The sequence below is a fragment of the Euprymna scolopes genome, chromosome 12 (genome assembly GCF_053919585.1).
Source record: "Euprymna scolopes isolate OS-2025 chromosome 12, ASM5391958v1, whole genome shotgun sequence".
NCBI lineage: Eukaryota > Metazoa > Mollusca > Cephalopoda > Sepiida > Sepiolidae > Euprymna > Euprymna scolopes.
This window is the reverse complement of record NC_136493.1, coordinates 132,191,073-132,214,990: the sequence shown is the minus strand read 5'-3', so window position 1 is coordinate 132,214,990 and position 23,918 is coordinate 132,191,073. Positions and strand designations below refer to the sequence as shown.

Here is a 23,918-nt window from a genome sequence, read left to right as displayed (position 1 = left end):
TTTTTTTTTACTTTTTCTTAGTAATTTGCATAAACGATGAAAATGCAATTTCAAACATCGCAGTCTGATCAACAGACACGATTTTTCTCTCAGCTGTAAAGACGCATAAAAACAGAAACCAAACTAATGTTTGGATGTTTCTGAATTTTTGAGATGAGTATTGGTTATTCATATTATTTGGATTCATTGAACTACTGTTCTCATCTTCAGTTTGATTTTTACGTTTCGGTTGATGTAACCTCCGACCTTCTTCAGGTGAATCTTGTTGAACTCTGGAATGTTTCTGTCAAACTTAAGAATTTGGACGAAATTTCAAACGGAACCCTTTATTTACTTCATGTTCTTGTTCCATCAGCCATGATTGGAGAGAGGTTCTAAGTAATTTGCAATTGTATTTTTCGGTCACCCACACTGAGAATTGAACCTTCAACCTTCAGGTGTATATCACTTTTACAGTTGATTTTTTTCTAAGTACTCTAACCACTGTGTCGTGAGTGCTTGCGGACAAGAAAAGACAAGATACATTTGAAGAACGTCGGAGGTTGCATCAACCAAACGTGAAAATCACACTCAAGATGAGAACAGTAGTCTGATGAATGCTAATATTGGGATATTTCTTTAAATAATCCTAAAAGTGTAATTGGTTTTGTATTTGTCTGATGATTAATATCAACTTTTGCCTTCTGCCCCCCCCCATCTCTGATAATAGAGGACTACTTTTTGTAACCATATCAAATATGTTCATTTTTTTTTTAATCACTAAAGATAAGAAGATTGTCTACTTTTAGTGAAATTTCAGCAATTATTCCATAACTTATGTGTTCTTCAGAATTGTCTGATTAATTTCTTCTTTTGTTCCAGCTCGTTTGACCTGTTGGTCTAGTAGTCTTCATCAATTGTTCAGATATCTCATTATAATACAGCTTTTTATTCCAGTAACTTCTTTCCAAGAACTGCAGGCTTGTGGAACTCTTTTTGCTGATTGTTTTCCTCCTATCTATATTTTTAACATTCATAAGAACAAGTTCAGTAGGCATCTCCTGTCTTTTGCATTAATCATTTTTTTTTAAACTTCTTACACCAAGTGGCTTCATGCTGTGTCTGGAACAAATTTCATTCAAAAAATTGTATATTTTATAAGGAACGAAGAATATCCGTTCCAGAATGGGTAAAATGAATTCACTAAACAGAACAGTTTTGTACCATTTTTATGTCCTATTACAAAAGTTAAAATCAAGATATAATGATACTAAAACTTACATCTAGAATCCTTATTCCAATTTTGATCAAAATCTATTACATGATCCTAGAAAAAGGTTAAAATTTAAGGCTTTAAGCTTAAGAAATCTTAAGAAGAAATTAAAATTCAGGAAACCTTACTTAATTTATGCCTAATAACTGTAGATCAAATTTAATACAAATCTGAAATATTTGAATTTTCAAATGTGAGACAATATCCATCTGCCTCTTATAAACCCTTTCAAATATTCTGAAGAAACCGGAATTTGGACATACTTAGAAATTGCTGTCTAATTCCTATTAAGTATCTCAATTTTCACAAAAGGCTTCCATCTTCTCCTTGCCTCATTACATGAAACTAAATCAAACTAAATATAGCTCACATTACCCACGCTTACACCTAGCAGTTGTGTTCCAAAATTCATAATTGTTGGTTGATTAGTTCAGGATCAAATTCTATTCATAGAAATATATAAACATATATACATAAATATATAGACATATACACATGACTAACTTTATTTAAATAGAGACAAAACAAGCTGTCTCCGCTTTTCCCATCAAAATGTATATCTTAAAAAGCAATACCAAAAATTAATCATCATAGATGGATGATATTTTATAGCAACAGCAACAAAAAAGTTAAGTGCATGCACATTGTTATGCAAATCCCACCGTATCTTATATAATAAAGTAAAGCTGATCTTTTATCTTATTCTTCTATATAATAATGTTAAGCTGGTTTATTTCTCACAGTTCATCATAATAACGTTCATTCCTACAAAATCAACATTTGATTCTGAATAGCCAGTTCTGTTTATGGATTTTGTCATCATGTTGTTGAATTAAGAAACCATAATTTGATTTAATATCTTTCAGAAAATACTTTATCTAACGAGGAAGAGTGTTATAATGGAAACATTTTTCAGCAATACCAGCTTATATCAGCTCAGCAATATAAGCTTATGACATTAATAAAACAGAATTGAACCCACAATTAAAACTAAAAAAAAAAATGTTTTTTTTTTTATATATTATTCTCTTATTTAGAATTATTAAATAACATTTTAAGTTTTTAACTTATTTTTATTAACCTGCTTTATAATAGAGATTTTTTATTAGTTTAGTGGCTCGCCTTGTTTAGTATAATGGTTAGAATGTTTACTAGTGGTGGGACGATTAATCGGAATCGTTAATCGTAAGAATCGTGTATTTTGGGAGGTATCGGAATCGGAATCGCATCGTTAAAAAATACCTTAATTTTCCGATTCCTTCATTACGATTCTTTTAGTCTGATGTTGAAAAAAAGAAAAAAATTTCCTGATATTTCGAACCGCAAGAGAGAAATGTAGCATGTTATAAAAAGAAACCAAAGAAATTCATTACTAACAGGGCAATGCTTAGTGCCCCTCCCTTACAAGGTTCATTCATTCAGATCTATTGTAATCAAAACTACAAAAGAGTTAACTTGAAAAGAAGTATGCAGGGCTCTACATTGCGAGTAAAAATAAAAAAAACGCTTATCTTTTTGGCGATTGTTTTTTTTTACTGACAAATCTTCTAATACTGAATGAAAATGCTTTTTCAACTTATATTTTCTTAAAATAAAACGAGCAAAGTCAAATTATTTAAACAGTAAACGGTTTAATAGAACAATGTACTTTTTTTTCTTTTTTTAAAAGAAGGCTTTTGAAAGAAATATCTCTAAAATGAAATTGATCACGTTGTATTATTTCGCAAAGTTTTGACAGTAGTCGGCGTCTTTTGAAGTTTCAAAAAAATCGACCCCATACCTATCTCTTCCAAACCTAAAGTTATTAAATAACCCCTTCGTTAATTTAAAGGTAATTAATTCAATTCAGTCAAGTTGTTTTTTTTTTAATTTCATTGAAATAAAATCCATTATTTTTTTTCATTTTTTTCTCCAGAAAGATAAAACCCTGAATTTGATTATATTAAAAGCAGAGTAATATAATCTTTTTTCTAGAATTTTAAATTGAAAATTAAAAAAAAGTGTTTGGCGCAGTTTTTTGCCGAACGAAAAAGAAATTAATATATATTTTTTAAAAGGTTTTGTAATCAATTAATTTTTATGTCTAAATAATATTTACGATTAATTAAATAATTTTATTTTAAAAAGTATTTATAAATAGAATTTTACTTAGACTTATAGTTTAGCAATATTGAACCGCATCAACCATGTGTGAATTGAACACAGTCAACCAAAAAAAAAAAATCAAAAGAAAATGCATATTTGCATTTCATTATGTAAACTTTTATACATTGGTTTCAAAAATTAAATTCTATAAGTTTTTTTTTGTTAACTACTGAACAACGTGGAAAGGTGTGGGGGGTAGGAAAAAAGGAAATTAAATGATGATAATAAATTATGATAACCGTCTTTGAAAGGCACTAAACTCCTAAAATTTATTTCTTAAAAATTTTAAGCGGCATTCCCCGGCGATTTTAAAGCACTCTCTCTCCCAAAAAAAAAAAAAAAAATTTGATTTTTAAGTTTGGGAAAGATATATTTATTATAACCGAATTCCTGTATGAAGACTGGATCTACTTTATTGGACGTTAATTTGAGAGATAAGTAATTTTTCAATGTTTAATATGTTTTTAAAGTTTCAATTATCAATTAAGTTTTTTCATTGCGTTTTTTTTTTTCAATTTATTTAAAAAAAAAAAAAAAAAAAAAAACAGGGTTTAAAATGTATTTTTAAAGGTAACAAGCTTCGAAATAAGTCTAATAAAAAAAAATCACTTAATTTTTAATTTCGACAACCCTGAGAATTTAATTATTAAAAAAATATTGAAATGTGACATTTTTTTTTTATTTAACATTTCTATTAGTTCAATTAATTTTCTTTCAATAATTAATTTCACTCAACAAACTTCACCATTTTTTTTTCATTTTTTTTTTTTTTATCTTTTTCTGTAATTTTGGTAATTATGTTTGCTCAATTTTATCTAGTATTTCATTTGTTTTTTATAGTGGTATCATTTTTATATGTGTTCCTTTGATATACCCTATTTCAAAATTAGTTTGGCTAAACTTATTCTTCACGTTAGAAACAACGTGTAAAAGCAATGAAAAAGTTAGAAAAAACAATAGGTGTTAACTACTCTTTGTGAATTATGGAGGTCTGAAGAACTGCCGTCACAAATACAACTATCAGTAGCCAAACAAAAAATCGTTTTTGAAATTCCTTTTATTGTAACTTTTCGCTATACCTACCTTTTGGTATAAAACACAAAAACTTTCGATTAATGGTATTTCTCCAATATGGTCGTTAACTTTGGAAGGGTTATTTTGTATCTACAGCGCCATGTCACGTGGTATATTGTTTTTTTCATTACACACGTTCATTTATAAATTATTAAATTAAATATTTATCTTTTTTATATTTAATTAGTATATATTTTCTTTCTCTTCCGCTATATTTTTTTTTATTTAATTCATTAAATCTGTTAATTATGAGAACCAAAATAATGAATCGTGTTAATTTATTCTCTAATTTTTTTGTTTTTGTTCTGTTATATAAATTCTATTTTATTTGTTTTTTTGCTCTGAAGGATAAATTTCATTTTCTTTGGGGTTTTTTTTTTTTCTGTATTTCAATTAAGTAAAATAAATTTCCTCTAAAATAAATTTCCTCTAAAATAAATTTTGCTAATTTTTCCGTTTAGTTTACTATATAATAATTTTATTTAAACCAAAACACGACGGTGTAGACATAAAATATCTCTTCCAAAGTTAGGGACCATATTTGGGAACTACCGACCATAAGTATAAAACTACCTGGTATATTTCAAACCAATAATTCCCTAGGAATCGGAATCGGAATCGTACTTGGTATCGGAATCGTTAATCAATATTTTCCTGGAATCGGAATCGTATAAAAATTAGGAATCGTCCCAACACTAATGTTTACTAACAGGATGGGATACAGGTATTCAATCCTGGGTTGATTCATATCAAAATATTTTTTAAAGTAAACAGGTAACACTTGGTGAATGAAAAGCGATTCATTTATTTATTTTTTTTTATTAGTTTAGTCATAATTATGTGTATACTTTTGAATTTTAATATTATATCACAATTCCTATGTCCAAGTATTGGTTGCCAGGATTGGGTACAATAGTTTTTATGACATCTTATGAGAATCATAGAAGCAGTTATATTTATATGACTAATATATAATAATCTATAGTTTATATGACTAATAGGTCTCACACTGTCAGCCAAACTCCAACATCTGTTCTATCACTGCAATGTCGCATCCCCTGTGCCTGTTTTCCAAGTACTTTTATGGAATATTCTCTGATAAACTCGCTGCACTTGTCCCCCTTCAACTTACATACTTCCAACTAACCCAACAAGCAGCAAAATCCCACTCCTTCACTGTTGAGGTCTCTAAATACCAGAAAACCGTTTTTTTTTTTTTTTTTTTTTTTTTTAAACTCGCATTCACCCCTAACAAGGCATATCACCACTTGGACATAAGGGGTTACTATTTGGGACCATGCCTAAGAAATATTAACAAGATGTTGGTTTACATTACATTTAAACTTTTGCATATCAGTATAACCAGGAAAGCAGGTAGCAGGAAGGAAATTCCTAAGTCTAGCTGTTCAAGGTAAGAAACTATTAGAATATAAAGTGTTCTAGCATTTAGGGACCTCAACAGTGAAGAGGTGAATTTTTATTGCTAAGCGGGTTTGTCGGAGATATGTATGTTGAGGCGACACAAGTGCAATGAGCTTATCAGAGCACCTTCTATTTAAAATATTTATAAAACATGTACAGAGATGAAACATTGCAGCAATGGGACAGTAACACTAACAGTTTCTTCTCTCGGACTGCTAGACTTTGGAATTCCCTCACTGTTTCCTGCTTCCCTGACTTTATTAACCTACTGAAGTTTAAATATAATGTGAACAGACATCTCGCTGTTTCACTCTTCACGGTCCCATTTACATATCAAGTAGCAATATATCTTGTTTTGAGTGAAAAAGTATTTTTAAAAAAAAATGTGTTCTTATGCCGTATTTATGCTGTCTTAAATCTCTCGACTCAAGTGTTATATATCACTCCAGTGTTGGAAATTTTTGTTGCAATATTTTTTGCATAATATTAAGGTATGATCACAAAAATTTGGACGATTATATTTATAGGCAAGGATGATAAAAACGAACCAATCAGACACTAAAATCGCTGTGTAAAATAAACTGAATCTCTTTGAATTTTTCAATCATAGCTTTTCATCTTGACATGAGAAGGGAACTATGTTTTGTTAATCCTGATTGGATTAACACTACCAATCTTTAAAACCTGGAATTCTTTATAATTCAAAGCTTCTCTGACAGGATTGATATTGCTTATTGGTCCACCAACAAAGGAAGGATTGGACCTAGTAATTCACTTCTGTTCGTCCATTCATTTGTTCGCACTTTTCTCAATAACTATGCCTTGGATTTTTTTAAAAAAATGCACAAACATTAGTCATGGTGAAAGTAAACGGATTTTGTAGGACAACTCTGGTTGCCCCCCAGCCCCTAGGGAACATTATAGGGGTAAAATTGTTCCCGAATCATTCATCCATTCATTCGCCTTGGATTTTTAAAAAATTTTGTACAAATATTAGTCATGGTGAAAGTAAATTTTTGCCAGAAGGGATTTATAATAAGACTAGACTCTCCAAGCCTAAACAGATCTCGCAATATTATTGATACAAATAAATTAAAAGTAAAATGTATTTCTTTTTTATAAATGTTAAGCATGAACACAGACCCCACAATATTATATGTATGAGTAAATTAAAAGTAATTTTGTTGTTTATATTCTGACTCAAAGGAAATCATTTATTTTTTGTTTATGGAACTTTGTGTGCAAGCAATAAAGATTTGTTTACCTTTTTGCGTCTGTTTCAGTTAACTGTTTGAATAAAAATGGCAACAATAATAAACGTTAAAATTATTTTCTTTTTATGCATGTGAAGTGCAAGCAAAGACCCAACAAAAACAATATTATTAAAAAAATAAATTAAAAAATTTAAAAAAAGAAATGAATGCTAACCTAAAAATATTATTCCTGGCTTTAAAATGAAAACTACTTTCGTTCTTGATATTTTTTTTTTTTCATAAGGTAGTCTCAATACCGCTCATGCCAGTCAGTTAAAGTTCTTCGGCCATTTGATGCAGGTGGACGGCTTGGAAAAAAAGCTTGATGTTGGGAAAAATGGCTGGCAAAAAAGTGCATAGGAAGACAATGAACAAAGTTCCTTGACAGTCTCAACAGGGTCACTACAAACACAACTATTGATCTCATCAGAAAGACCGAATGCAGAGGGGAATGACGAGCCGTGACTATCGATGTCTTCAATAACAGACCTGATATGTGAAGAAGTCTCATTCTCAACATTTTTGTAACAAAAAAAAAAAAAACACGGTTACTTTTCTCATGTACTTTTTATTTGCATTTCTTTTTATCCTATACTAGCCTGGGTACCTGGCGTTGCCCGGGTATTTGGAGGTGTGTGTTGAGCAAAAAAAAAAAAAAAAAGTTGAAGTAGGCAGGCAGGCTCGAACCTGTGATGCGAGGGCTGAAAAGAAAGTGGAGGTGTGTGTAAGGGTGTTGGTTGAGCCAAAAATAAAAAAGGAAAATTGCGAGCGCAAAATAAATATTAAAAAAAATAGAAGCAGTAAGCGATTTTATAGCCGCCATTTGCCATTTACGTTGCACCGATCTAAATTACCACTCCATAGAAAATAGACACCTCACAAACTGTTAAAATAAATTACCACGCAGCAACAATACACCCCCAATTTATTCCTAATACATATACCCCTTAATCTCAACTCTATGTTAAAGACCATATACAATCTTATATATCATACTATATATAACAAGCTTCTCCTTATTTATTTAGAATTCAATAAAGCTTCCCCCAACATTCTATAATTCCTCTTAATCTTTTTTGTCCCTAATAAACTCTACGCTAGATGCCGCATCTTCCCCATGCTATCTAGCACCTTCTCTACTCTTCTGATGAGAAGCATTTGGCTTCGAAATGCCCTGGCATAAAGAGTCCCTTCTATCCTCCAAATTTTGCTTGTATTCCATTATTCAATAAATGATCCATTCTATATTTACCAATATATAGTTTTGTGACTTCATTTCATACTATTGTTGTCCTATTATATATCTATATATCTATAAAAGTAAACGTGTCTGTCTGTCTGTCTGTGTACATTTCCCTACGCAATAACTCTGTCAATTTTTAGTCTATAGACTCGAAATTTGAAATACCGGGTACTGAGATTTGGGAAAATCGATGTGACGGGTGTCAGCCAGAAATTTGGCTGTTAAGGGGTCAAATTTCAACGATTTGACCTTTAAGAACTCTACCAAACTCCTCCGACAATTTTGGGTCTAGACACTTGAAATTTTAGATATAGGTTCCTTGAACCTGGATCTAACTTAATAAAGTGATTTGAGCCCGAAACTATAATTTTAAGGGGTCATAATAGGGGTCAAATTAAAAAAAAATTTACTCTTTTTTTTTTTTTTGCTCAGCATACACCTCCAAACACCCGGGCAACGCCGGGCTGAAATGCTAGTATATATATATATATATATATATATATATATATATATATACTAGCAAAAGTACCTGTCGTTGACTGGGTTCAAAAACAGCCTACAGAAAATGGACTCTGATTTATGAAAGTATGATAGGTTATGAAAAGGAAGGGTTGTAAAGAGATAGCTTTGAATTTGGGGGTATCAAAACCAAAGCAAAATATGATGAAAGTAAAAATATAATAGAAAAAAACATAATTTATTATACCATACCTGTTCACACTGAAACACTTATCACAACATTCTGTGGATATATATTAAAAAATCTTGTTAAACTTTGTGACATATTTCCATTCTATGGAGGTCAGGCGTGAACGAACACCCCATCATTTTATTATACCATATTTCTTCAAACTGAAACATAATTATCAAAGTATACTTACGCAGATATATATGAAAAGTTTTTATTAAAGTTTGGGCCTATTTCCATTCTATGGAGGCCTGGCACGAACACAGACCTCACAATTTTATTATGCAATCCCTATTTAAGGTAAAACATACTTATCAAAGTATTATGTACATCTATATCAAAAACACTTGTAAAGGTTTTTTTTTAATTTTTTATTTCCATAATTTGTGAACCAGGCGCGTACGCAGACCCCACAATTTTAATGAATCATCATTATGCCAGATCAAACATACCCATTCCTGTGTCTCGATACATCTTCTATCATTATATGTGATCAATTTTCTATAATAGTCAACTATCTAGGAGCCTATTCGTGACCAGCCACACACACAGACGTTCAGCTTTATATTATACTAGCATGGGTGCCCGGCGTTGCCCAGGTGTTTTCAGGTGCATGCTGACTGAGCAAAAAAAAAAAAAAAAAAAAGGTCAATTTTTTTAACTTTGACCCCTATTATGACCCCTTAAAATTTATTGTTTAGGGCTCAAATAAAGTTATTAAGTTAGATCCATGTCCAAGGAATCTATATCTAAAATTTCACGTGTTTAGACCCAAAATTGTAGGAGGAGCTTGGTAGAGTTCTTAAAGGTCAAATCGTTGAACTTTGACCCCTTAATCGCCAAATTTCTGTCCGAAAACCAATCACATTGATTTTCCCAAATCTCAGTACCCTGTATATCAAATTTCGAATCTGTAGGTTTAAAATTGACAATTATTGCGTAGGGAAATGTACACATATATATATATATACACACACACACACATTATATTCTAATGCTGCTTATATTATAAGTAGATAGATGCGGGTGTATGTAAAAGAGTAATTTTTATAGCTTTCTTGCCACATCATTTTCTAAAGCACAACATCTGTGACTTAGAAGTTGTGAAACAAAGTAGGTGAGAAAAAGCATTAAAATATAAATAATTTATAACAGCAGACCGACATGAAACACGTGCAACTTTGTTTTTTCACTTTTGACATTTTCACTTGAAGATTGACTGATTGCTTTATCTGATCATCTATATTTTCCCTCCATTTTCACTATGCTACATTCTGTATTTTCTTTTTACCTTTTTCATCTACAACATTAATATTATCAATAACATTATTATTATTAATTGCTAGCGGCTGTGCCGCGTCGGCACACACAACACAAAATCAAACACAAAATCAAGTCCACTCAACATCAAGTACACTCAATATCGTTTTACCATCAACGCTTACCCTGTAAATTCGGAGTATAGGAAATTCCTATATGCACAAAACAAAATCACTGAAAAAACAAAAATAGCCTAACTAAAGGTAAGGATAATGAGTAAATGTTGCTCTGCCATTTTCAAACCTAAGACCTAGAGACCGCTGGAAAGTCTGCCATTTTCAATGTCGGCATGTGAAACTGGCACAGTTTCTGCCATTTTAAACTGCTAAAAATTTTTATATTTTTAAACATAGACATGAGAGACTATTAGAAATTATATCATTTTCAAACTTAAGCATAAGAGATGCCAAAATTTCTATTATTTTCCATTCGGGCTCAACAGGCCGCCAGAAAGATTATTTCTAATATAGGTTTGAGAGATTACCAAAAATTCTTTTCTAATAATTATCATTCTTCTTGGTATAAGGTTTTTATTTTATTTTATTGGTTATTATGTTTATTACATGTGCATAGACATACTACCACTCGCACATGCACGCACACACATCTGCATGCATAGTCATATACACATACACACATATTAATACATACACCTGGTTTTGTTTTCTCTTAGTACGCATCATTTATTCAGGTTGCACTGGACATTAGGCATGTTTATGTAAATCTCTGCAATTTTACAATAAATTCACATTTTAAACAATAGTTTAATAAGTCTAGTTTTTTTCTAAAGGTTATTATCTGGTATTTTTTTTCTAGACAAATTTGCAATTCATATTGTTAATGCTGCTACAAGCTGGTGCTTCTTTTAAAATTCTCCATTTTATACTAGAGTGTAATAAAATCCAAAAAAGCTTATTAGTGGGAACAATGATATAATTGGATCGCCTAAAATTGTGTACTGCAGAATTAATACCTGAAAAGTGAGGTGGTCAGCGAATGAATTTATTCTGATCCCAATTCAGAGATTGGACTGTCTGAAGATCACATACAAACATATGAAATCATTGTAATGAGATAAAAACAACTTTTTTTTTTTCATGTAATACTAGCAGGGCGACCTGGCATTGCCCAGAGCAAAAAATTAACATTTTTCTATTTAAACTTTCATCTCTACCTCTGTCTATCTTTTTCTTTCCTCTATCCTGTTTTCTCTGCCCTCTTCCCAAACACCTCTTTACTTCCATTCAGCTCAGCCCATTCCTCTTTAGCTGAACACACACGTACCCACATACAACTCTCTTTCATATAATATATTCCTTGTGGCATTTTTTTTTTTTTTTTCTTTTTTTCAAATAATTATATAATAACACTGACCCCCTCCCCCCACTTCCCGACAAAACCTGATTCAGTTGTTCCTCAGAGATTAGATATTTTCTTTTTCTAAATTTTAATTATTATTCATCCGGGTCAACACTGATCACCAATATTGTGGTGATTTGTTTTGCTGGTTCCCCAACAAAGGAGGAATTCGGCCTAGTAATTCACTCCCATTTGTTTGTTCATACTTTTCTTTATAACCATGCCTTGAATTTTTTTTTAAATTTTGCACAAACATTAGTCATGGTGAAAATAAATTTTTATCAGAATGGATTTTCCGGGATAACTTTGGTTAACCCTCCTAGGGGGCATTATAGGGGTAAAATTACCCCCAAATCGTTCATCTGTTCATTTGTTTGCACTTTTCTCAATAACCATTCCTTGGATTTTTTTTTTTTTAAATTGTGCAAACATTAGTCATGGTGAGAGTAAATTTTTCACTCATGGAGGGAGACTCCACATGCTATGCTTGTTGTTTTTGATTTTTAGCTGAACATATAAACATACACTGACAACTACCAATTATATAATAGACACAGTTCTGTTTGAAAAGGTATTAAACATTGTATACAAGTGCAAATAATACAACATAATCACATTGGCACACTAGCACTCGTTAAATCACCAAAGTTGAGCAATGTTGAGCCTGTGCTAAATTAATTGGAAATGTGGCCAGAAATCGTTGAGGACATGTGTTGCATGGAGAGAAATGATATGAGAATGATACAATGGAAATATAGTCTTAAATATAGGCAGAAGTCTTATAATCTCAGAGGAAGATTAAATATGGGCAGTTGGAAGATGTATACAGAACAGGAGATTTTATTGGTTTGGTCATTGAAAGATTGGATGAGAGTTCTTTGATTAGTAGGTGTAGAGAAATTGAGGTAGCAGGGTGAGGCCAAGGAAAATATGGGAGGAATTGATAGAGATAGATTTAAGAGAAAGAGGGATAAATAAAGACCTGTCCAGAGATAAGTGAGTTTGAAAGCCAATTTCTAAAATATATAAATAGGTGTTATCATTAATAGGTTTTTGAAAAATCATGCTCCAAGCTTTTCTTTTTAACTTATAAAAATGATTAAACATTAAAAGCTGGTTTTTACATCTTTTATTTATTTATTTTTATTGAAGTCTGTGTAAAGCTATTATCTATTTTTAAATAGGTACTTTTTGAAAGTGAAATTTTATTATGGTATCGTTTACCCATTAAAGTATAAATAGAACCAAATTGTTATTAAAGTAATGATAATGTTATTGAGTGATTGTTTATTTAATCTCTATTTTTAAAATTACTGCATGTAAATTCATATGAAAATGTTAGTCAGAAGTGATTTGGGATCAAATGTATTTGAGGCACTCCATGAAAAAGAATAACCAAAAGAACATATTTTGTTTAAACACCAATATTTTTTAATTTATTTATATATTTTTTATTTTTGACTTACGGTTCAAAGTTTTTATAGTGAAAAAAATCTAATATTTAAAAAAATATATTTTTAAATATACTCTAATATTTCTTATATTTTTGTAAAACATTAAATTTGATATGTTTTTAAAATAATATGATCTTACAAAACCACCTCTGTACAAGATACTTTTATTTAAATGTTTTTTTTTTTTAATATTTGTTAGTTTTCATTCAAAATTGCATAAAAAAATGTACATTTTTATGCCATTATTAAATTTTTTTCAAAATAATTTTTGTTTGTAATAGAAAATATCAGAAGGCAAAGTTGCAAATGTGGGTGCTTGTGTATTATAATTAGATTTGAAAAAAAAAATGCATTTTAAATCAAAATATTACTACTTAATTATATGTCATGTGGAAATTAGTAAAAATTCCAAAAATGATGACAAATGTTCGACTAAAAGATCTGCTAAAACTATTTTTTTACAAAAGAAAACTTATTATTATTGATCCACCATTTTCTAATTTGAAATAGCATAAGTTAAGTAAAAACAAGGGAAATAAGTCAGGTTGCAATATGGAATTGCCTGCAATAGACTAAACCGATAAAAATGCATTATTTGATAAATCTTATTTTTTCTTGTAATTATTTTTCTACTTGATCATTTTTCATAATTCTTGGAATTTTTACGAATTTTGATGACATATAATTACATAAGTTTTTACTTAAAATGCATTTTTTTTTTTTTATTATAATGCACAAGTACCCGACTGAGCATACATGCCGTATTCTTTTGTTACTAATTCAACCGAAAATTAAAAATGAAAAAGGTGGGAAAATAACAGTCTTTTGACCAAAATGTGTACTTTTGGCCATTGTCCATTTTTAGATTGCTTCAAATCCATCTGATCCATGATTTTGTATGATATAGTCTAAATGTTTCTGAATTTCAATCAAATTTTGAATTGTCACAAAGTAAATCATGTTTTGGAATTTTTAGAGATGAGGTTTGTTAATTTGTCTCATAACCTCTGTTTTATCAGACTCGGGAATCATCATGTCAAAGTCGGAAATCTGTACGGATTTTTAAAAAGAATGATTTATTTAATCCATGGAGAGAACTTGCTTTAATTCCATCAGTCATAATAGAAGTCTTAAGTAGTTCATAATTGTATCCTTAGTATTATGTCTTGTACTGACGATTGAACCTGCAACATCCATAAAACTGTCACAAAGAACTGGTTATTAACATAGCACTTTTAGACCTTGTGTCACGAGTCTTTGCAGACAATTCTAGTATGAATTTTAGGAGCTTTAAATCTATTTTGTTTGAGTAGTTTTACTACTTTATAATGATATTCTAATCTGTTATTTATAATTAAGATTTCTACCTAGTCATGGCATGGCTGACAATGAAAGCAAGTTATCGACTGGATTAAATAAAGAATCCGGTGCTAGTGCACTGTACGAACTGGAAGTCTGTAATTGTGCAAAATGTTAAATTAAAATTGTGTTATATTATTTCAATTTTAATTATCATTTTTTTTTTTTTTTTTTTTTTCGTAGGGGTAACATTTAAAGGTTCCTGCTGATGTTGTCATGATGGAAGCTCAGGACATTGTGTCATGGATAGCAACAGTGTGTACCATAGGAGTGTCACTTATTGGACTGTAAGTAATAAGAAACTTACCCTTTTTTTATCCTTTCTTTTTTAAAACGTTTAAAATTGATTTGCAAATTTTGCAACAGGAAATTTTATGCAGTTTTGACAGACTTTTTTGTATTTTAGTAAAGTAGAGGAGATTACTCATTTGAACTTATTTTTTAATCTTTTTTTTTTTTCACTATTTTAACAAAGATTTTTTTTCGCTATTGTAAGAATACAGTAAAGATATATGTATTTGTTTTGAAATAGAAATGAAGAAAGCATTTCTTATTGGCTAGTTACACTAATTGGCCAATTTAGCATAATGATAAGAGTGTTTACTAATGGACTAGAAGACTGGGGTTCGATCTTAGGTTGAGTCATATTAAAGACCATTTTTTTTTTCTAATGGTATTTGATGTCCCCTTGTTAAACACTTACTATTATAAGGGGAGAATCAAGGGTAAGTGGAGTAAATGGAGTAATTCTGGGAATGAAGTGTCACTCACCCTACACCTCGGTGTAGCAGCTAATGAAAAGGGAGCCTTTGAGTCGCCTTCGACTATAGTTGACCACTTAGCTTAGTTTACAGTAAAAAAAATGTTTTTTTTAAGCATCAATTGTAGAAAAAATCTTTAAGATAAATTGTTGACAAAAAAATCTGAAAACAAGTTTAGATAAGTTATCTCCCTTCATTTTTGTTGGCCTAATGTAAAAGAAAAACAGTGTCGCTTTACATCACTTTTTATTCGTGTCAAAAAGTCAAATTGTGAAAAAATACAAAGCCTTCACACCCACACATTTCATGCACACATGAACTGAAACTCCCTCCATTTTTTAAACATTCTTCTGTAGAAAAGAAAAACATTGTTTTTCAGCAAACTTGCCGGAGACGGGCAGTGCTTTAATTTTTATTAAAATGAAGTCAAGCCATGATGAATATTTTATACAGAAAAGAAAAATAGATTTCTTTATTAGATTATTTGGATTACTCTTCTCATCTTGGATATTATTCTCACATCGGGCATGTAAGTAAAAATCAGTTCTAAGTGAGATTCTTTTGGAGGTTGAAGGTTCAATCTTTACTACAGGCAATACTAACTAAAATAAAAATGTTTTAAGACTTTTATCCCATCATGGCTGATGAAACAAAAACAATCTTTCCATATGAATTAAATAAAAGGTTCGATTTGAAATTCCGTATAAATTTCAGTGTTCGACAAGATGTTTCTGAAGAAGGTCGGAAATTACATTAGCCAAAATGTTGTGAGAAAAACATCCACTGATGAGAAGAATAGTTCGAATAATACAAATTATCAATCTTAGTCTAAAAAATTCTCAAACATAATTTTTTTATGTTTTGGTTTTATTTCCAATATTAGTAGTTTTATTGAGATTTAGGTGCTTGTGCATTATAATTGGGTATCTAAAAAATTTTTAATGCAATTAAAAATACTATTATGTAATTATGTGTAATGCTGAAATTAGTAAAAATTACAAAAAATGATTGAGTAAAAGATCTGCTAAAACTATTTTTTACAAAAAAAAGAAAACATTGTTATTATTGATCTGCCATTTTCTAATTTGAAATTGTGAAAATTAGCTGAGAACAAGTCAGTTTGTCATACAGGATTGGCTGCAATCGACTAAACTGTTAAAACTGCATTATTCGATAATTATCTTTTTCTACTCTATAACTTTTGGAATTTTTATTAATTTCAATATGGCACCTAATTACATAATTGCATTTTTACTTAAAATGTATTTTTTCATTTCCAAGCACCAACATTTTATCAAAGTATACTTTTTATATGTCTTTATTTGTTAAATGATTTATATCTATATATGATACAAAGAATTCCAGAATGTTTACTTCGCTTATATGTATAAGTAGTTATGTGTATTTATATATATATATATATATATATATATATATATATATATATTACCTAATTTACTATTAAATCATAAATATATATTTTTCAAGTTTTATAAGGTCATCTTGTATGTTTTTTAAATGTTAGAAGCTGTGTTGCGGAGTCACAGTCAGGCTTGTAAGAATGTTAGTAGTCAGTGAGATTTGTTAATCTCCAAAGAATTAGCAGACAATCTGAACATTAGAAGACTTAAAATAAAGAATCAGAGTCAGATATTTTGGAAATCCTAAGAGTTAATCAGAGATTATACCTTCTGGATCAGCAATCCTGCTTAAAACCTCTGATGTTTAATATCAAGAATAATGAATTTTCTCAGTTTCTATAACATAAGTATATATATGTAGGTATATATTTCTATAACATAAGTATATATATATATATATATATGTAGGTATATATTTCTATAACATAAGTATATATATATATGTGTAGGTATATATTTCTACAACATAAGTATATATATATATGTAGGTATATATTTCTATAACATAAGTATATATATATATATGTAGGTATATATTTCTATAACATAAGTATATATATGTAGGTATATATTTCTATAACATAAGTATATATATGTAGGTATATATTTCTATAACATAAGTATATATATATGTAGGTATATATTTCTATAACATAAGTATATATATATATGTGTAGGTATATATTTCTACAACATAAGTATATATATATATGTAGGTATATATTTCTATAACATAAGTATATATATATATATATGTAGGTATATATTTCTATAACATAAGTATATATATGTAGGTATATATTTCTATAACATAAGTATATATATATGTAGGTATATATTTCTATAACATAAGTATATATATGTAGGTATATATTTCTATAACATAAGTATATATATATATATATATATATATATATATGTAGGTATATATTTCTATAACATAAGTATATATATGTAGGTATATATTTCTATAACATAAGTATATATATGTAGGTATATATTTCTATAACATAAGTATATATATATGTAGGTATATATTTCTATAACATAAGTATATATATATATATGTAGGTATATATTTCTATAACATAAGTATATATATATATATATGTAGGTATATATTTCTATAACATAAGTATATATATATGTAGGTATATATTTCTATAACATAAGTATATATATGTAGGTATATATTTCTATAACATAAGTATATATATGTAGGTATATATTTCTATAACAGAAGTATATATATGTAGGTATATATTTCTATAACATAAGTATATATATATGTAGGTATATATTTCTATAACATAAGTATATATATGTAGGTATATATTTCTATAACATAAGTATATATATGTAGGTATATATTTCTATAACATAAGTATATATATGTAGGTATATATTTCTATAACATAAGTATATATATATGTAGGTATATATTTCTATAACATAAGTATATATATATGTAGGTATATATTTCTATAACATAAGTATATATATATGTAGGTATATATTTCTATAACATAAGTATATATATATGTAGGTATATATTTCTATAACATAAGTATATATATATGTAGGTATATATTTCTATAACATAAGTATATATATATGTAGGTATATATTTCTATAACATAAGTATATATATATGTAGGTATATATTTCTATAACATACGTATATATATATGTAGGTATATATTTCTATAACATAAGTATATATATATATATATGTAGGTATATATTTCTATAACATAAGTATATATATGTAGGTATATATTTCTATAACATAAGTATATATATATATGTAGGTATATATTTCTATAACATAAGTATATATATATATGTAGGTATATATTTCTATAACATAAGTATATATATATATATGTAGGTATATATTTCTATAACATAAGTATATATATATATATATATGTAGGTATATATTTCTATAACATAAGTATATATATATATATGTAGGTATATATTTCTATAACATAAGTATATATATATATATGTAGGTATATATTTCTATAACATAAGTATATATATGTAGGTATATATTTCTATAACATAAGTATATATATGTAGGTATATATTTTTATAACATAAGTATATATATGTAGGTATATATTTCTATAACATAAGTATATATATGTAGGTATATATTTCTATAACATAAGTATATATATATGTAGGTATATATTTCTATAACATAAGTATATATATATATATGTAGGTATATATTTCTATAACATAAGTATATATATGTAGGTATATATTTCTATAACATAAGTATATATATATATATATATATGTAGGTATATATTTCTATAACATAAGTATATATATGTAGGTATATATTTCTATAACATAAGTATATATATATATATATATATATATATATATATATATATATATATATATATATATATATATGTAGGTATATATTTCTATAACATAAGTAAAACACATGAATATTTAAAGTTTTTGTGGAACTATAAGAAGAAAAAAAAATGGTTTTAAATCAGGAGTAATTATCCTTTTAACATTTTTTTATTCACTCCTAAGTTCATATTTGCAATACACTACAAAATGAAATTCAATATGATAGATTGTTCAGCCATGATTGGGTAGAAGTTTTTTTTTTATATTATTTTTAGTTGTAAGCCATGGCCGAATAGAAACTTTAATTATGTTATTTTTAGGTGTAGCCAAGATTGAATCTTAAACGTCCAGAAGACTGTCAGTTAGAAATAATTGCTAATCAACACCTTTAACTATTGTACTATGGATTGATGGTTAATGGAACAAGAACAATCTACCTTTGGGCATTTAATTTGAAATTCCACATGAGTTCTCGAGTTTGAGCTGAAGGAGGTCAAGGGTTACATTGGTTAAAATGTTATGAAAATAACAACTAAGATGAGGATAACAGTTCACATACAAACTACATCTTAATATTCATCTTTTCTCTCTTATGCTATCATTTATAAAATTTTAGTAATTTAATTTTGTAATTTCAAAAACTGATGCAGGCCTTTATGGAGATCAAGTATAACCTTGTGTAATTTTATTTTGGTAAAAGTAATTGTATAAGCATTTCTATCAAAATAAATACCTATCGATGCACACAGTTTGAATTACCTGTTAGACACTATCCTTCAGTGTCTCTGGTCTCTCTGTACAAGGGTTTGTTAGGAAAACCTGACATGAGAATATTTTACCCTACAGGTAAACCCTGACTACATATTCAAAATAACATTATTCAAAGCCCTTGATGTCGCTATACATCCGCTCATACAAGTGATGGTGCAACTTCCCTTAGTTATATTACTTCAAGTAATAACACTGAGCAGGATATGCCACCAGACTAGATGAATTCTTTTCCTAAAATCTAATAAAAACAAGAGACCACAAAAAGATATGCTATAATATAGTTTACTGGCCGATTGGAGGAGGAAAATTAATGTTCTTAACCACTTTACTAACTGAAAACTTTAATGGAACATTCGAATATCTATGCATCTCGTATAGACATCAAGTGTTAGTCCCAGGAAATGGGGAGGGGGCTTTGATTTCTGAGAACTTTAACTGAAGTAAAATGAAACAAAAAAAAAAACTGTTTTATAATAAAGATATGCATGCGAACAGATACAAAAAAAAAACATCAAGTCAAACATTGTTATGCAAAACAAACCTTAAAGAACTGCTCTCATTATTGATGTAATTGTCCTGAATGATTACGATATAAATAGAACCAAACGCAAGAACTCTGCTAAATCAGGAACTCAAGATTAACTTAAAAACATTATACAGGATGTGATAGGCACAAATGGTCTAATTTAAAAAAAAAAAAAAAAAAAAAAGATTTTTAAAATAGGTTTCTGAATTTTTGAGATGAAGATTGATTATTTGTAGTATTTGGATTCTACGGACTACTATTCTCATTTTGAGTGTGATTTTCACAATGTTTTGGGCGATGTAACCTCCAACCTTCCTCAGGTGTATCTTGTTGAACTCTGGAATATTTTTGTCAAACTCGGGAATTTGGACAGAATTTTGAAAGGAACCCTTTATTTACTTCATGGGGGTAGCGAGGTCTTGTTCCATCAGTCATGATTGGAAAAATCAACTGTAAAAAGTGATCTTCTCCTAAACATTGAAGATTCAATTCTCAGTGTGGGCAACCGAAAAGTACAATTGCGAATTATTTAGGACTGTTATCCAGTCATGGCTGACGGAACAAGAGCATGCTAATTCCATGAAGTAAATAAAGGGTTTCTTTCGAAATTACATCCCAATTCCTGAGTTTGACAGAAACATTATCTCGGGTTCGACAAGATACACCTGAAGAAAGTCGGAGGTTACATCGACGGAAACGTTGTGAAAATGACATTCAAGATAAGAACAGTAGTCCAATAAATCCAAATAATCTTTAAAACACTGAGGCACAATCCCTGGAAGACAAACAAATATAGCAAAATACAGATAGCAGCCATAAAAGGAAGAACATCTACCCTTAAAAAAGCCCTCGGATATAAATTTGAATCGAGTGATACATTCAGAAAGGAGCCCCCCCCCCCGACCTCTTTAAATCATCTGAAATAAAATTTAAAAAGTAAAGAATTTGAAATGATCTCCAGAAGACCAAAACGTAGCAAAGTACAGTTTGCAACCCTAAAATCCTTAAAAGAATGCTCTGATATAAATTTCACTTATAAAGAAGACAATTGTTAGCCCCGATTAGAACTAACTGAAAAAAAAAATGTGGAAGAATATAAGAAGGCTATAGCAATGCAGGACATTCAGTGTTAAAATGATGTGATGTATGGACAAAAAAATGAACAAACAAAAGGTTTTGTAGAGCTTGTTTTTTATATCTTCATACATCCATTTATTTTTCTGATCAATCATAGATACAAAGCAGTAAAATTACTAAACTTACTGCTTGAAATAACAGGGATGGTAGAAGTCTTTGATATTTCAAGAATATAATCTCTTTTTCAGAAAGAAGGGGGACCAAAAGAAATGTTGTTAAAAAAAGAATTTAACATGCAATATTGTTCATATAAATTTATAAAAGGGAATTGATTTTTCTCTACTGATTTAATAAAAAAAAAAAAAAATCCTGGAATTTGACACTATACATCTTATGAAGGTTGGAGGTTACATTGACCGAAACGTGACACTCAAGATGAGAATAGTAGTGCCATGAATACAAATAATATGACTTTAACTGACTGAGACACAATCTCTGGAAGATCAACTTATAGCAAATAAAATGAAAATGTAAAAAAAAATTTGAAACAATCTAAGGAAGACCAAGCTATAGTGAAGTACAGTTAGTAGCCCTAAAATCCTTAACATTAATTAACCCTTGGATATAAATTTAGCTTATAAAGAAGTCAATTGTTATCCCCAGGTGAGATCCACCTGATCTTTTAGAACTGATGGAAAAAAAAATAGACATGCTAATTCTGAGTTTAACATGCAATATTGTTGATATAAGTTTATAAAAGAAATGATTTTTCTTTGTTGACTGTAAAAAAAAAAAAAAAAAAAAATCCTTCAGTATTTGATATTGTTTTTCTTTCAGTGAAATCTGTGCCAAAATTGCACGTAAAGGAAGTCCTGGTGATATTTCATTCATTCCATTCCTCATAATGTTTATCAGGTGAGTTAGGGATAAAGCATCTTCATGTTGTCTCATAGTGAAACTATTTGTTATTTATTTTTTGTACTTTATTTTTCATCCAGTTTCATTGCTTGCATAAAGTGCACCCAAAAAGCATGTTGATTAGTTTCAGCATATTTCTTCTTCTTAACATTTTAATGAATATACATAACTAATCTTTGCCAGCAACCATAATACTGACTGCATATATGTATCTATGTTCAAGGTGTTCCAAAAATATTCTATTAGTTCCAGTTTTTTATGAATAAACACAAAGAATGATCAGAATCCTTTGCTCTGTGATGTTAATCATTTTCAATCTCTAATTCTGTATGTCCGTTCATTCCACTTTTTCTCTAAAACTACTGAGTGTCACCAGTATGATTTCTGGGTTCAATTTATCGACTCCTGATTTTGGTAGAAAAATTTTACCATTTAGATATGCTGTTGAATGTTATGACTCTGTAAGCACAAAAAAAAAAAAAAAAAAAAAGAATGGAGAAAAGCACTGTTAAAGTTTAGCGACTTTTCAAAATGCCATAGAATCTGAACCGTAAAAAATAATCATGTGATGGTTTCTTTATTGTGTAGCTTAAAACATCGGTTTATTTGTTAGTATATTTTTGTGTAAGAAAAGCAAGGCATTTTGGAAGACAAAAACATTAACAGCGTTTTTCTCCTTTTCCATGACAACAACAAACTGCACAGTAGTAAACACTGTGCTCACATTAAGTGTTATACCAAACCTACCTTACAACATAAATAGCTGATATTTTGACAGAAAGTACTTAACTGCATGTACTTTCACGTAAACCCATAATAAATATTTTCACGGTCCCAAAAACAGAACAACAGTAATGTAATAAGATGAAGTGCTGTTATCCAGAACATCACCCAAACAAACACGCGTTTTTTACTGTTGCAAAAAGAGTTTTATCATTGGAATAAATAGGACTGTGACAACAGAGTATTCTTTTCATTCTTTTGATTCTCAAGTATATATCCGACACAGTCAATCAATGTAGAACCACATCACTCTATATAAAAACATAAGATATTAACGGATATATACTGAAGAGTCAAAACAATGAAAAGAATATGCTGTTGTCACAGCCCTAGTAATAACATTATTATTAAAACACTGAGCAGTTTTACTCTCATAGAACAATAAAAAGAATTAAAGGAATAATAATAAACAGGAAGTTTATCGAGTTAAGACACTGATTCTGTGAGCCAGGTGACCGCCAATAACACTAGAGGTGATACCAAACGTACACAAAGACCCATTATCGACCTTATAGCCTAAAGAATAACACTGTCACAGGTTGCTTTCCAAGTTTCAAATATTGTGAAAGGATAATGCTAAAACCTAATAGATGTTTTATTGTAAAATGGATATAAATGCCTTATACAATGAGCGGTTGGACTGCGGTGCTTGGTATACTGTGCATTAGTCAATTTCTACCCATGTTCCGGTCTGAATTCGATCATAA

At 29.1% G+C, this 23,918-nt stretch overlaps 1 protein-coding gene across 4 annotated transcripts in view; it reads left to right on the top strand.

Annotated features, from left to right (window-relative positions):
* The window catches only part of LOC145291491 (sugar transporter SWEET1-like), a 66,183-nt gene that overhangs the window by 18,979 nt on the left and 23,286 nt on the right, over positions 1 to 23,918 (top strand). For 2 of the 4 annotated variants that reach the window (XM_080137390.1, XM_080137391.1), the window contains exons 2-3: positions 14,753 to 14,856; positions 22,348 to 22,425. In XM_080137390.1, coding sequence (XP_079993516.1) covers positions 14,786 to 14,856; positions 22,348 to 22,425 — 149 coding nt within the window. In that variant the 5' untranslated portion in view covers positions 14,753 to 14,785. The remainder of the gene's footprint in view (positions 1 to 14,752; positions 14,857 to 22,347; positions 22,426 to 23,918) is intronic. The other 2 variants (XM_080137392.1, XM_080137393.1) reach the window with 1 other exon arrangement.